A 14,864-nucleotide genomic window follows, 5' to 3' on the forward strand; every position below is an offset into this window, starting at 1 on the left:
CCGGTCGACGGCGTGGCTATGTATCACAGATTCAATTAACTATAAGCGTATTGCGCTATAATCTACAGATAATTAGGTAGATAGGAGATCGGTTGGTTCCGTTTCAAGATATGTCCTTGGTTCATGACATTGCATAAGATATCCGGGGTCCTCATCCAAATCGTCGATCGGACTTGCTCGGTACGTGCCACGTCAGAGATGCTACGCGGAGTCGTCATGTTCATGGCTGAGGGAGGGCTTGAACTAGGGGTGGTTACTGGTTGCTCAGGACGTGGTCGTGACCGCGTGCTCTGCGGCTCTGCCCCGCTCACAAAAGCACCAAGACGACGCCCGCGCATTCCGACTGGACATGAATGCGCCAATCTCTTCGTTATTGATGTTGTGTAACGTCACGCAACATGTGGGATGAGAACTCATGCCGGGGAACTCCAGGAGAGGGCTTAACCAAACCAAGAGCAGCGTAAAAGGCACACCGTCTTCGCGGTCCTAACCCAATATCACCATCCCATCTCCCATTAGAATTGCTCGTAGCCCTCCTTCCTCTCCTGTTCATCTTGACTCTTGAGCCGACAAAAGCGTCACCCGGATATGGAGGGGCTCGCGACCCCCTGGCGTGCTATATCATACAAGAATACGTTTACTCGGATAGGAGAGGGGCATGGCTGCTGTGCTATCAACATTATCTTGCGCTCGAAAACACCCCCGCTCGCATGTCCATCGTCCCCAGACACTGAACCCAGGCAGCCAACGTGTCACTGTGCCTTCTCCACCTGCAGCGAACATGGCCTGTAAAGAGGAGGTGACTACTAAGTCGGACTCAGCGGGCCTGGTCAAACCCCTCGCGGCATCACATCCTGGCCCTGACCCTGAGCCGCCTCAGCCCCGCGATACCAAAGCCCTCAAGCCAGCGGCGCTAAATGTGAAGCCGGAAGGGCATGACAGTCTCTACCTCCACACCGAGCCCAAGGTGGTCAAGTGTACGTGGGAGCAGTTCAAGAACCGGTTACACAATGCGGACAAGGCAAGCTTTGAAATAGCGACGGTCGAGCTTTTGATGGCGAGTGAGACGCTGGACGAGGACATCGAAGCGGAGCGTCTGAGACGTATGGACGCGGAGAGGAGGGAGAAGTACCTGGCCGGATATCGACGCCCTACGCAACCCAGACACGCGGCTACGTGGACGAGCGGACTGCCGTTTGAGCGCATCCGCATCAACTCGACCAACGTCAACAGATACCTTGCTCGCGCCAGCGGCAACAGCCCATGGCCTGCCGAGCCACACACGTTCCTAATTCCGTTTGCTTTCCTTATCCACCACCATGATATGATGCGGACGGAACTAAAGAGGTTGGGAAACAGGTTTGGCCCTGCGCATGCTGGGGAAACAGGCGAGGAGCCTACGTTTCAACGGCGCGAGATCAGGCCATTGACAAAGGAGGAGACCCTAGCGGAGGCCATGGAGACCAGGGAAGCCTACCTGCAGATGCAATGCTACGTCAGATTCGTCGACGACACTCTGATACCGCACTACAACCAGTTCGATAAGGCCAGTCACAGCGAGCCCAAGAAGATCAGGTTCGATGATCTTTGGTGTCTCTTCCGCTATGGCGAGCTTCTCTGCCGCCCCAACAACTCCGCCGCGGTACGTAGGCATGACCGTGCAGCCTTCTTCGGCCCTTACTTCAACGGGGCCGATGACCTCCGGATCGTGTCCCATGGGCCATCGGGAGGCGCCGCTGCATCAGTCGACACCCACTCCGTCATCCGCGCCAAGGGGATCAACATACCCAGATACAAGTGGGATATGAACGCCGGCGACGACCCAGATGACGACTACCGGATGAGGTCGTCGAGAGAGCCAGTCGGCGTGGAGGGGTTCTACATCGACTACGACGGGATCAAGTTTGCCCCGGTCAGCACCTACATTGAGATCGAGTTTTTCCGCGGCGAGATGGAGATTCACAAGCTGCCCGTTTTCCCGATACGGTTCCTTCAGAACGAGGAGAGCCTACTTGAGCAGCTCTACCGCAGGGGTCAGCAGTTCCGCAAGCTCGTCACCCAAGCAGGTAGCGGACGGGCCTTCGAGTACGACGGTTGGTCGCGGACCACGACGCCGCTGGGTAAACCCATCTCAATGACCCTCCAGACCGAGAACTCTTCGTGGTTTCAAGACACCATGCGCGAGACCATGCGCGATGTCTTGGGTGTCGGCCCGACGACTGCAGTCCAGCCAGAGTATATCTCGAGCACCATCATCATGGACTTCCAAGAAGCCTACCACAGCATCCCCGCTTGGCGGCCCAATTTTGACATGTCCAAGCCCCGCGTCGACACCATGCCCGACATGCTTTACGACAGCTTTCCCATCATGTGCTGGGCCGATGAGAGTCGCGAGAAGGAAGCCGCCGCAAAAGTACGCGAGTTGGTCGTCGCCGATGACCGTGTGGCGAGCGTCCTGTGGAATGATCTGCTACGGACTGATCCGTTCAGTAGCAGCGAGCCAGGCGACAACACGAGGGCAGAAGACCAGGTCTTTGCGGATCACGACTTTGTCCTGCTTCCTCCGAGAGTCATGGCCTACGCATTACGCGACAGGTAAGCACGGCGGCCTTTTGAATACCCACCGAAATGACGAGACTATGCTGATGGAAAGGTCATGGCAAGGAAATTCTTCAACGCCGACGTGTCCTGCGTGAGAGAAACCCATTGGCCAACCGGGGACAGGAGCCCATTCAACTCGCTCATGATCAACCCTGAGCACAAAACCATAATCCTCTCTATCGTCCAGGAGCATTTCGAGAAGAAGACGTTGGCCGGGCAGCTCCAGCAGCTCGCTGCCTCAAACAGCGGCAAAGCCGGCGACAACGGGGACCTAGAACTGACACTGCCAGACCAGGACTTTATCAGGGGGAAGGGCAAGGGTCTGGTGATTTTGCTGCACGGCGCGCCGGGGGTTGGCAAGACAGCCACAGCCGAGGCTGTCGCTCTCTTGCACAAGCGACCGCTGTTCCTAATCACCTGTGGTGATCTCGGCACAACCCCTGAGTCCGTTGAAGGAGGACTAAAGCAAATCTTTCGCTTGGCTAATCTCTGGGACTGGTATGTGTTTTCATATGCCCTCCGTTACTTTGTCACCCATCCTGTTTGACTCGTAGCGTTTGACTGTGCGCCTGCACGGCATGGCTGATAAGGGGAAAAACAGCATTCTGCTCTTGGACGAAGCCGACATCTTCTTGTCTCAGAGAGAGAAAGGCGACGAAAGCGTCACCCGCAACGCCATGGTACGTCACCTCTCCACCCCCTCCGACCTACCCCTGAAACGTTTTGAAAAGGGGGTAATGTTGACTTTGAATCTTTAGGTATCAAGTATGTTAGCTTTATCATCGCCAATATCTTCTACATACTAACAATTCCTGCCAGTCTTCCTCAGAACACTAGAATATTACCCCGGGATTCTATTTCTAACAACAAACCGCCCCGGGGTTCTCGACGAGGCCGTCAAATCACGCGTGCACGTGAACTTGAACTACCCAGCCTTCACCCTCGACCAGACACTCAAGCTGTTCGAGATAAACATCGCACGGCTTGAGGACATCGAGAAGGTGCGGTTCAAAGCCCAGCAAGCGAGGCCAGACCCTGGACCGGCCAGACAACAAATGGAGATCCGCAGGGAAGAGATCCTCAGATTCGCCACGAAGCACTACAACGGCGACAAGGCCCTCCGCTGGAACGGCCGACAGATCCGCAACGCCTTCCAGATCGCCGCCTCCCTAGCCCGCTTCCAACAACAACACCAAGAACCACCCCCCAACCCCAGCCCCCACACCAACACCAACAACCCCCCAACGGCCCCCTACCTCGGCAAAGCGCACTTCAAACAAGTCGCCCAAGCCACCGCCTCCTTCGACAAGATGCGCCGCGACCTGCTCGGCGTGTCGGACGGCGAGCTGGCCTTCCACCGCATCGAGCGGGCGCCCGACGGTCCCGACGAGGCGGGCCGGGATGAGCGCCGGGGGGAGGGTGTTCGGGCGCGGAATAGGGGTGATGGTCGGTGGGGGGAGGAGGGGGGTGGAGGTGGAGGTGGGGGAAGGGGTGGGCGGCGGATGAGTTATCATGATGGGTATTATTACCGGGGGGCGGCCCTGCCGGTGGGGGGGAAGTCGTCGTATTATGATGATGATGGTGGTGGTGACAGTTGTAATCACGGACACGGTGGTCCCCGGTTTGATGACCGTTCGTATGAGCCCGACCGCTACCGCGGAGATGATGGGTATGGGCGTGGGGGTCATGGTGGGTATCAGCGTGATGGTGGCAGACACCGCCATCGTGACCAGTCGCCGTACCAGCGTGATGATGACCGTGACCGCGACTACGACCGTGAAAACGGCCGGCGCCGCGGCGGGCAAGCTCGGTCTGTCTCTAACTCTCGGGCTGTTTCCAGGTCTAGTTCCCGCTCGAGCTCTGAATCGGGGGCTGAAGCTCAATGGAGACAACACGGCGCTGGGGAGGGGAATGTAAGGCAGCGAGAGGCGACTAAGACCTCGGTCCGTCGGTCGGGACAGAGGTCAGGCGGCGATGGGGACTCGGACAAGTATGGTATTCGTCGACTTCGGGCAGAATAGCAACGTAGCATTATACGTAGATAAGTAAGCTTCGCTATAGATAAGTGAGGGAATACAGGTGCAATGTCGCACATATATCTATACCAACATTGACATTGTAGATTACATCATACAGCCACAGGTCAGAGTATTAACACTAACAAAACGAGAAATAACCTTGCACTACATCACAGCCTCAACGAAGCATTTCCAACACACCCTCTCTACACCTTTCAACAGCAACTTCGTACGGCGTTTGACCGCAATTGTTTTCAGCCTCCTTGTTAGCCCCCTGTTCGACAAGAAACTTGACCAGAGCCTCGTGCCCCTTCCTGGCAGCCAAGTGCAATGGCCTTTCTCCATGATTATCTTTGACCTCCTTATCAGCGCCCTGTTCGACAAGAAACTTGACGACAGCCTCGTGCCCGTTCCTGGCAGCCAAGTGCAATGGCCTTTGATCAAGACCAGATTTAGCTTCCTTGTCAGCGCCCTGTTCGATAAGAAGCTTGACAACATTCTCCTGCGCATATTCAGCAGCCAAGTGCAATGGCCTTTGATCAAAATCATCTTTGACCTCCTTGTCAGCGCCCTGTTCGATAAGAAGCTTGACAACATTCTCCTGCCCATGTTCAGCAGCCAAGTGCAATGGCCTGCTACCATACTGGTCCCCAGCTTCCTTATCAGCGCCCTGTTCGATAAGAAGCTTGATAACATTCTCCTGTCCTTGTTTAGTAGCCAAGTGTAATGGCCTGCTACTATCATTATCCCCAGCTTCCTTATCAGCGCCCTGTTCAATAAGAAACTTGACAACATCCTGGTGCCCAACTATAGCAGCTAAATGCAATGGCCTGTCACCATATATGTCTTTAGCTTCCTTGTCAACGCCCTGTTCGATAAGGCGCTTGACGATAGCCTTGTGCCCAGACAGAGCAGCCAAATGTAGCGGCGTCCGGTCCATGGATTCCTTTGCCTCCTTGTCGATACTCGCCCTCTCCATGAGGACTTTGACCACCTCCTGCCTCTCCTCAACACTGCCCTTCTCCCCTATCACAGCCAGATGCAAGGCCGTCTTCCCGTTGTGGTTGCGCAACTTTACATTCGCATACTCTAAACACCCCATCAGAGCTTCTTTACTTCCCGCATACGCAGCTTGGTGCAGTGGGGTATGTCCGAACCCATCTACCGCGTTTACATCTGCCCCGGCTGCAATCAACAATCGCACACCCTCGCCACTCTTAGAGCAAGCTGCATGGTGCAGCGGTACCATTCCATCAGCATCTCGTGCGTTCATGTCCGCCCCTGCCCGTAGGAGATCCTGCATTTTGGACGCAAGGTGGCGCTGGCAGGCATAATGCAATGGTGTCCGTCCGCGGATGTCTTGTGCATTGACATCCGCTCCATGGACTAGGCAGTCTTCTAGCCTGTCATCTTTGGGCGAAATGATTGTATAGTGGAGCGGTGTCCAGTCGAAGATGTCTTTTGCCTCCAACCACGCCCGAAATGGGCCACGTAGAATAATATCCATGCCCCATTCATCGGGGTGGCCGAGAGCCCACATATGCTCGCGGAAATCCTTGAGCTTCGGAATCAAGTCTGAAGTATTCCAACGCTGAGGCCATTCGGGCGGGGGACAAATCCAGGGCCGCCCCTGTAGCTGATATAGCCCCAGAAGGAACGCCAACACACCGCCAACAACCTCCCCCAGCGCTTTTGTAATCTTCCTCCTGTCATCCTCCAACGGCCGGATCCTTAAGGGGTCAACATGTTGAGTTTTAAGTAGTTCAATGGCATCGACGGTAGCCCTCAGGCAATCCATCAAAAGGGCAGCTGCCCTGGTAAAAATATCTCCTTGTAACCCCTTCGCTACCCGAAGAAGCCACAAGTAGGCACTGGCCGCGCCGCCTCGCTGTCTCGGATGCCCATGTGGATTGGCATGCTTTCGTGCCCATTCAACAATGGCGTCGGGCTGTGGTAACTTTCGTTCGATGCTCAGAGGCGGAATGATGGCCAGGTAAACGTCTTCCAGGCTTCCAAGGCCGGTGCCTTGGATGTCTTGGGCCATTTTGTGAAGTTTAGCGTTGCGCAGTGCGAACGACGTCCATGTCGAAGGAGCGTTGTCCCTCTCCGAAGGCCGAATATCTGCTCCACCAGGAATGGGCGACTCCATCTTCTTTGCTGCAGCCCACATGAAAGCGGTAAACATGTGCTGGGCAAATAAGGTGGCCAGGGGGGTGGATGAGTCGGTGGCTATGGTCCAGGTAGGTCTATCCGTGTCAGGAGTAGAACTATCATCGCCAGAAGTAGAACTATCATCGCCAGAAGTAGAACTATCATCGCCAGAAGTAGAACTATCATCGCCAGAAGTAGAACTGTCGTCGTCAAAAGAAGTGGTGACGTTGTAGTCGATAGGGGTCCCATAAATATACGAGCCAGGGCCCCAGTTGGAGGCATATCCAACAATGCGATGGTTCTCCACCTCGATTATGTTGCTGTTGCCTGTCCGCTCGCTGTCCACGCGTACCCCGATGACGCCGGTATTGTCAAGCCTAGGTAACCACCACCCGAGGTCCCGAACCAGTGTCTCAGTGGACTGGCCTAAGAGTCGGAGGCTAGGCTTTGTCTGTTTTCCCTTAATTCGTAGCCACGTGTCATCTTTGGATCGCATGGGCTTGAACTCGAGGTGTCCCCCCTCGCTTGTTCGGCGATCCCCGGGTTTGTTTTGTTGGTCGTCGCCTCCCACGTTATCCTCTGAGGGGTCTTCGAGCTCGGCCACCGAGTATAGCCACAATGAGAGCGCAGCCTCGAACTCGTCGGAGAAAGCCTTCCAGTGCCCGGGTTTAGGTCGCTCCACACGAAAGGTTACCTTTTCGCTGGGAGAACCCTCCGAGGAGCTGGGAATGGGGAGATGCCAGATAAGTTTATCGTTTCCTGTTGATTCTGTGTCGAAGAGTGCGTCCATGACGATTTCAACAGCACGAGCTAGAGCGATTGCCTCGGTGGACGCTGGTCCCTGCCAGCCTGCCGCCTCACCAAGGTCTCTCCTTAGCATCATTGCCCTTTGGGCCCTCCCCGATCCATTGGCGTCTTGATGGGCTGGGAAGGTTGCCGGATCCTCAACCGCAGTGGGTTTCCAATCCCAGGGCCTGCTCTGCTGATTCGACTCCCCGCCGTTCTGGGGGCCATCTCCGTCATTCCCGGCCCGGGTATCCCCATCGTCCTTGGGAAGATTCAACCAGGAAGCTTTCGCGTCATCGTCGGCGAGAGTCATGGCCAGCCAGTCCATTTCGTGGCCTGAAAGTAAGCGGCGAGACGCCGGCAATTGTGCGAGATTGCGGCGAACCAATGCTCTGAGGCCCACCATGATGGAAACTGCGATTAGCTGGGCGATCGATGACGACCAGTGCAGACCGCGCAGCCCAACAAACTGCGCGACGAAGCCACAGAGGCTGACCATTGCTCCGATGACGGCGACAGTCTCTCCAAGTATGGGTTTTGAACCCCCAACGTCCCAGCGCTGGGACGTTGTAAGTAGGGTCTGTGGTTGCCGGGGGAAGACGGCGAACGACTCGAACGCCTGGTCGTTGACGGTACCAGACTTTTGTAACCACACGACATGGGCCTCGCCCTTGACCGGCTGGTATCTTGTTTCTGATGTGCTTCCCTCGACAACATGAGCACAAATCAGCACACCGGTCACCAAGAGCAGGGTGCCCGCGGCGTTGCAGGGAAAGGCGTAGTCGGCGGCGGGGTTTCCATCCTTGAACCACCTAGATCTGAGGGCGGGGTGGTAGCACACCCGGAGAAGACGAGCACGCCGAACTGAAGAAGAGTACCGAGCACCGCAACGAGGTACAACTCTCCTCTGCTTAGTTGGTTTTGTACGTTGAGCGTGAGGCTAGGGGCGGGTGCGTCCAGATTCCGAATCACGACGACCGGACGGCCGTCAGGTTTGGTTCCAGGTCCCGGATCGTTGCCCGTGTTAGGCACATTGGCATTGATGCCATTAGGGGTCTCGTGCAAAGCAACCTCGGGATCTCCGCTGCGTAGAGAGTTCTTCTTGAGAATTGATTTGAACATCCCGACTATCTTGGAGGGGTCGAAGATGCTGTCTTGAAACGTATGCACTAGGACAACGGTTAGCACTTAGATTCGGCAGGCAGCGCAGGCTTGGGCTGCTAACCGTGTTTTTTGAGGTACTGATCCTCGGCCTCGTAGTCCTCAGTCTCCTGATCCTCGTTCTTGCAATCCTTCAATCCTTTCACCTGGATCTCCTCTACCGGCCCTCGATCCTTGCCATCCTCCCCGGGTAACAAGATGATGAATTCACGGATGGGTCCCGCTCCCATTACCCTCACAATTTCCCGACCATTCCAGAGCTCGCACACCTCGTGCGAAGTCGAGGACATTAGTTCGGCCTCAACGACGGCCCGGCTCTCCCTTGCCCTTCCAATGATGGCTCGAAGCCACTTCGGGCCGCCGACCCTAATGGCCCCAACAATCGCAGTGATGATACCCAGCGGGGCCATTGCCAGGATGATGTTGTCGGCCCATCCTGTAGATTGGCTCATGAACTGCATGGTGACCCTCTCCCCGAACAGCGCCAGCAGCCTATAAATGAGACTCGAGTCAGCGCCATATCATTCCTAGCACGGTCTGAATCCCTCACGTACGGGGCCAAGTCAGAAAACAGGTTGTTGGAGAAATCATCTCCGGCATCAGCGGCAACGTATGCCACGAGGGATGCTCCGGCGAGGAGCCGAAGCGGTTTGGCTGTGACCATCTCGAAGTAAGGGGCTTTTGCATGGGCAAATCGATGTCAAGGCTCACTCGAATGAGGCCGATTGTGTCGTCGTCTGCCTCGCCATTCAAAGCTTGTGTTGCGAAGGACAGAGCGGTATTCACGATGACCGAAGCTTTTTGGACAGTCCTTGCCATCTTCAGGGGTATCCACGGCGCCATACTCTCTCAGCCGCAATGTCAAAAAATTGTGTCTCAAAGCGCTGGCCCTCGGAGCCTGTAAGTGCCAAGTGACGTGGCCGTGTGTGAACAGCTGAACTTATCCTTGCATATGTATCATGCATGCGAGCCCTGTTGCCGAATCACAGGAGTTCGAACTTCGAATTGTGAGACCTGCCCGAAGATACCTCCCTCACTTGCACAAGGTTCCAAGTTGCTGGATCATATCTTCATCCTGCGACCGTAATAAAAAAAAAAAAAAGAAATAAACATGGTCGTCACCAACCCAACTTCTTATTCGGCTCTCATACCACAGCCCCCGCACCTCCCGAGACGCACCTCCCGAGACGGGATCGCCGCCGCAGCCCAGCGCGCCGATGTGAAAAAAAAAAAAAAAAAAAAAAAAAAAAAAAAAAAGAGAAAGGCTAAAGAGAGAGAGGAAACCAAACTGAAGCGTAATTTGGAACGAGAGCTGGTGAATGGTACTACATGCGCGGTATCAATCCGCAGATTCATGAACATGGTCGGGGTCTGGCCAGGTACTAACTACCTAACTGGGACAAGTTTCCATATTCGTCGAGCCGACTCCACCACAATCGTGTCGCTGACACGATAAGTCACGTGCGCGGAAATGAGCTCTTCCCATACGAAGTATCTATCTCTCATCCATTCAACCATGTGGAAAATGCCAATATGGCGTCGATAACAAACACGGCGGGGCAGCTAAATAACGGATGGTGGAGAATATGAACCCTCAGCCCAATGACTGCGATACCGATTTGTCAGCTCACTGATCAAGCCACAAAGATAGCAAAGGGCAAAACAAGTTCGGATGCCATTTTCCCCGGTACTATAAAATGCAGCGCAAGACAACAAGAAATGAGGCGATACTATGAATCCCAACCCAAACACACGGCTAAAGAAACAAGACCAAACCACACCACGCATAGCTTCTCAAACCATCACCCACGCAAACTAATCTCCCTAGTGAATAGTCTCCGGATTCCCCGTCCCCGACGGCGCAACCGGCTTCTGCGCGTTCTCCGTCGCAACAGCATCGGCCGGCGCGCCACCGGGAACATCCTTCTTCTCAGACCCCTCAGCCGCAGCAGCCGCCCCCTCCGCACCGCCCTGCTGGAACCGGCCCAGCACCTTATCCAGCCCCAGCCCCTTATACAAGCTCCCGCCCGTCTCCTCCTTCTTCAGCTCCGCCAACCGGCGCGCCTCGGTGTGGATATCCTGCACCTGGCGCTGGCTGGTGGTATAGAAATCCACAATACGCTTGCCCGTCGGGGTGTTGGAGGCCTTCTCGAAGTAGGAGCCCAGGCCGGTGAGCAGCGAGTTGGCCGGGGGGATGACGTAGTTGCCGTAGCTGGCGTAGGCGGCCTGGGCGCGGTCCGTCGCGTGCGTGCGCGCGTCCAGCTGCCGCAGCGTGCCCACGAAGCGCGAGCTGATGTTGTGCTGCTCGTCCAGCGCGATCGCCTTCTGCAGCCCTTGGTCGGCGACCAGGTATCCGTGTGCCAGCACCTCGGCCAGGATCCGGCTGCGCGGCTTTTCTTCCTGCGTGAGCACCGAGTCGCGGTCGGTTTCGCTGGTGTCGGCGCCGGAGGATTCGTGAGGTGGGGTGGAGATGTTGTCGCCGGTGACGGTGATCTCGTTACCGCCGAGCTGGGTGTGGTTGAGGAGGAGGGCGGTTCGGGCGGCCGTCTCCTTCTCGAAGGTGACGGTGGCAGACTTCAGACTGCCCTCGGTGGTGATGTCGATGGAGGAGATCTTGCCGCTGGGCGGGGTTAGTGTACTGTACTCTGTGCGACGGGAGGGGGTAAGCTCCCAAACAGGACGCAACTCACCAGAAGCTGAAAAAGTCCTTGATCTCCTTATCGTCGGTTTGACTGCCGACATTCTTGACGTAAACGGTAGTCGCCATCTTGAGAGCTGCGACTGGTGATGCTTTGCTGGTATGCGAAAGTGGAGTGTTGAGTTGGAGTGATGGTTGTGTGAGTGTTTTAAGGATCTGCCGCAATTTGGGTTACGCAAAACGACAATCGTATGATGTTTCTGGAAGGAAATATCCAAAGCGCAAGATGTTTCGGCACTTTTCTAGTCGGCTGGGAGTTCGGACGCGCGTGTTCGCTGCCAAGGAGGAGCTGTTCGAGGGGGAGGGGCGAACATGTCGTCATCTCCTGATTGCGGGGCACTGCCCGCTCTGTTCACTGTGGCTGAGCTGCGCGCGTCTTCGCTTCATGCATGTGATTGTGGATGAGGGAGAGGGTCTGCCACAGGAGATGACGATTGTCCAAAGGCAGAAATATCCACAATGAGGACGTGTTCATTACGAGTCACTACTAAATTTGTTGGGAAGTATTTTGTACTGTGGTTTTTCAACGATGTTCGATTGAGACATGCTAACTTATGGAATATGGAATGAAGGTTCGCTGCCAAGCCCCAGCGCTAACTGAACAAACTAAAATGTCACGACGAGACTACCACCGCTCATTGACCCGGGTGGAACCCCTTCTCAAACTTCTTCTCAACCTCGTCCTCCATGGGTCCTCTGGGGTTGGATGTCAGATGCTACTCAGTGTTAGCGCAGTGCCCAGAATTTTAGCTCCAGAGGAAAGCCAACCTCAATAGCCTTCTTGTTAACGTCCTCCTTGTTTGTGGCGTCGTCGATTCCCTTGCCGGACCCAGGCGCATCATGCATCTGCTTGCCTGTGGACCGCTCCGGGGGAGGTGATTGACCGCGCTCAGGCATTTTGTATTTGTTGTGAGTATCGGACTTGTTAAAAGTACTTTGTAGATGGTATTGCGCAGTCTTGCACAGCTGGGGTCGCGATGTGTTAGACCAAGTTGCCAAGAACAAGACTCGTCAAGCTCACTTACATGGGAGATGATGGGTTTCGTTTGCAAAATTGCTTCGGTGTAATTGTTGTTCAGATATAAACTGAATCCAGAGCTAGATCTAGAGCTGTCCAACTTTTATATGCGATGAACCTGCCCTTTGACATCAGAGCTCCTCTTCATCCCGTCATCCAAAGTGCATTACATCATGACCTTCGGCAGTACCTTGCTGGCTGCCGCTGGCCTTCAGTGGTCCGATCTTCTTGGCATGCAACCCCTGCCGGTGGACTCTAGGTGGGGTCTTCTGTTCGGTGTAACGGTTGGGTGGGGCTCTCTGCCGTCCTCCTCCGCCTTCTCCAAAACCACCACCACGACAGGCCGCATAAACGGCCATAGTACCATGCCATTCATTGACTAGCTTATTTGGTCTCTTTTGTTCTGACCGCCAGCTGGTGAAACAATCCTTCACGCTCGCACTCGAGGTCAGAACTTGGGTATCCACTGCGACACCGCGATTCATTCCCTACTCGGGTTAGAGGTGGACCGACAGTACAAAGCCGTTGCTCTCCCATCCAACTCGTGTTTTCGACCTTGACCGCCAACGTCGCCATCAACCACGACCTCACAATGCCCGATCTGAACTCCGTGCCGCCCTCACCACACGCACTCGCAGGATTATCGCGCCGGGCATCTTCTCAACAAATGCCGCCCCCGCCCGCGCCGGGCTCGCCTTCGCTCAACATTCTCCCCTCGAATCAGAGCACCGTTAACGCTTCCATTCCGCCGAGTCTGCCGTCTCCCGGTTTTCAGGCGTCGACCTCGTTCCCAGGCCCTACAATGAACGATAATACTGGTGTTGGGCCCGGGCCCGGACCCTTGCGGCATCCGCGCCCCTTGACCGCGGCAGATCTCCATCTCGAGCTCGAAAAGGAACAAGAAGCGGTGGTATGTAAACATTGAGCATCAACGCCCTCCCCCACACCAGCTACGCACCAGCTGACACTGTATTGCCCAGGTCAACCGCCTCACCCGCGAACTCTCGATCCTCCGCGCCGCGCAGAACGCCTCGGTCGTCTCGAACGCCTCCTCCACCTCGGCCAGCGCGTCGGGTACCGAGCCCGGCCAGTGGAGCGACATGTCCCAACCCAGCCTAGGCACGAGTCACTACCAACCGGTCCGCCACCAGCGCACCTCGTCGAGCGCCAGCGCCCGCAGCCTCACCGCCAACGCCGGCTCCGTCTCCACCACCTCGCTCGCGGGCATCTCCTCCCCGGTGCCGGTCCGCCCCACCGCCCAGACCCCAATCGCCATCGGCGGCATCGCCCTCAGCCGGCAAAACAGCAGCGCCTCCCGCCGCAGCCGCACGGGCTCCCCATCCCCCGCAGCCCACAGAAGCAGCAGCAGCAACCACCCCTACCACCACCACCACACCACCCCCGGCAGCGAACCCGGCTCGCTCCCAGGTTACTTCACATCGCGCATGCCCATGCCGATGCGGTCGCAGTCGGGCACGGGCACCGGAACAGGAACAGGCACGACCCCCACCTCTGCCGCCGCCACCCCAACAACCGCGAGCGAGCTATCACCGGGCATCCTACCGGCCACCTCGCGGTACGAGGAAACGGCCCTCCGCCGCGCCGAGCTCGACGAGTACAAGCGCGAGAACGAGGCCCTGCGCCGCCGCGTTCGTGAGCTGGAACGTCTGGTCAGGGACGCGTCTGCGCTTAAGGAGGAGGGGCGTGGTGGGTTGGCGGACGCGCAGTCCCAAGCACAGTCACAGTCACAGTCACAGCAACAGCCGCAGCAGTCGCAACAGCAGCCTCTATCGCAGCAGCAGCAGGCGGCGCGGCATCGGGCTGTGAGCACGGCGAGTGCCGCGGGGAGTGCGGTGGGTGTGGGCGTGCCGGAGGAGGAAGTTGGTGTGGGGGAGAGTGCGGCGAGTGGTAGTGCTGGGAGGGGGAGGAGGGTGGGGAGGGGGGAATGAGGGGGTTTGTGTTGGGGGGTGCTGGGGTGTGAGTTCTGCAGGGGGGGTGAGTTGTAGGAATGGATTGTGTTAGGGGGGTGAGCTGGGCTGGGGTTTTTTATATGCCTTTTCTGTCTAGGGTCCGTTCTGGTTCTTTTTTCCTCCGCATTTCCTTTTCTTCCTTTGGCTGGGTTTAGCCACAGTGCCTGGCTCAAGAGGCCAGAGCATCTTATTTTTCCTCTTCTATTTTTCTCTTCGCCGTCCGCGGGCCTCTGGGCATCCGCGCTTGCTGCTACAAGTTCTTGTGGTGTTTGTCTTGGGGTTGTGGCCTTCCTCTGTTTGGCGTCTGTGCGTTGGGAAAAATTGGGGTTGTCTGGGGACTTTCTCCCTTTTTTTTGGCTCTCCTTCTTTTTCTCTCTTCTTCTTCGTCCGTTGTCCCCGGGGTTAAATGAGCTCCCTCGCATCTATCTTCCACTCTTTACTGATTTGCTTGGATGGGATGG

General features: G+C 56.3%; 6 protein-coding genes across 6 annotated transcripts; 2 read left to right on the plus strand and 4 right to left on the minus strand.

Annotated features, from left to right (window-relative positions):
• Positions 1-781: 781 nt before the first annotated feature.
• F5144DRAFT_596169 (uncharacterized protein) lies at positions 782-4,518 on the plus strand (the record flags this gene model as incomplete). Its single annotated transcript, XM_066790769.1, has 5 exons — positions 782-2,595; positions 2,665-3,099; positions 3,203-3,285; positions 3,421-4,047; positions 4,196-4,518. 5 exons carry the CDS (start codon positions 782-784, stop codon positions 4,516-4,518), a joined length of 3,282 nt encoding a protein of 1,093 aa, XP_066638656.1.
• A 1,271-nt stretch (positions 4,519-5,789) lies between these two features.
• Positions 5,790-9,381, minus strand: F5144DRAFT_551588 (uncharacterized protein; the record flags this gene model as incomplete). Its single annotated transcript, XM_066787699.1, has 5 exons — positions 5,790-5,804; positions 5,866-8,374; positions 8,455-8,725; positions 8,782-9,209; positions 9,272-9,381. 5 exons carry the CDS (start codon positions 9,379-9,381, stop codon positions 5,790-5,792), a joined length of 3,333 nt encoding a protein of 1,110 aa, XP_066638657.1.
• A 612-nt stretch (positions 9,382-9,993) lies between these two features.
• Positions 9,994-10,659, minus strand: F5144DRAFT_585429 (uncharacterized protein). Its single transcript, XM_066789693.1, has one exon. The coding sequence runs from the start codon at positions 10,503-10,505 to the stop codon at positions 10,281-10,283; it is 225 nt and encodes a 74-aa protein (XP_066638658.1). The 5' UTR covers positions 10,506-10,659; the 3' UTR covers positions 9,994-10,280.
• On the minus strand, positions 10,542-11,484 carry F5144DRAFT_498598 (uncharacterized protein; the record flags this gene model as incomplete). Its single annotated transcript, XM_066786279.1, has 2 exons — positions 10,542-11,337; positions 11,408-11,484. The coding sequence occupies 2 exons, from the start codon at positions 11,482-11,484 to the stop codon at positions 10,542-10,544; spliced, it is 873 nt and encodes a 290-aa protein (XP_066638659.1).
• Positions 11,485-11,740: 256 nt separating this feature from the next.
• Positions 11,741-12,599, minus strand: F5144DRAFT_633378 (uncharacterized protein). Its single transcript, XM_066792539.1, has 2 exons — positions 12,184-12,599; positions 11,741-12,131 (listed from the first exon to the last, which is right to left on the minus strand). Exons 1-2 carry the CDS (start codon positions 12,310-12,312, stop codon positions 12,051-12,053), a joined length of 210 nt encoding a protein of 69 aa, XP_066638660.1. The 5' UTR covers positions 12,313-12,599; the 3' UTR covers positions 11,741-12,050.
• Positions 12,600-12,667: 68 nt separating this feature from the next.
• On the plus strand, positions 12,668-14,382 carry F5144DRAFT_633379 (uncharacterized protein; the record flags this gene model as incomplete). Its single annotated transcript, XM_066792540.1, has 2 exons — positions 12,668-13,343; positions 13,414-14,382. The coding sequence occupies exons 1-2, from the start codon at positions 13,026-13,028 to the stop codon at positions 14,380-14,382; spliced, it is 1,287 nt and encodes a 428-aa protein (XP_066638661.1). The 5' UTR covers positions 12,668-13,025.
• Positions 14,383-14,864: the final 482 nt, after the last annotated feature.

The sequence above is a fragment of the Chaetomium tenue genome (genome assembly GCF_020726465.1).
Source record: "Chaetomium tenue strain MPI-SDFR-AT-0079 chromosome Unknown F5144scaffold_7, whole genome shotgun sequence".
Lineage (NCBI taxonomy): Eukaryota > Fungi > Ascomycota > Sordariomycetes > Sordariales > Chaetomiaceae > Chaetomium > Chaetomium tenue.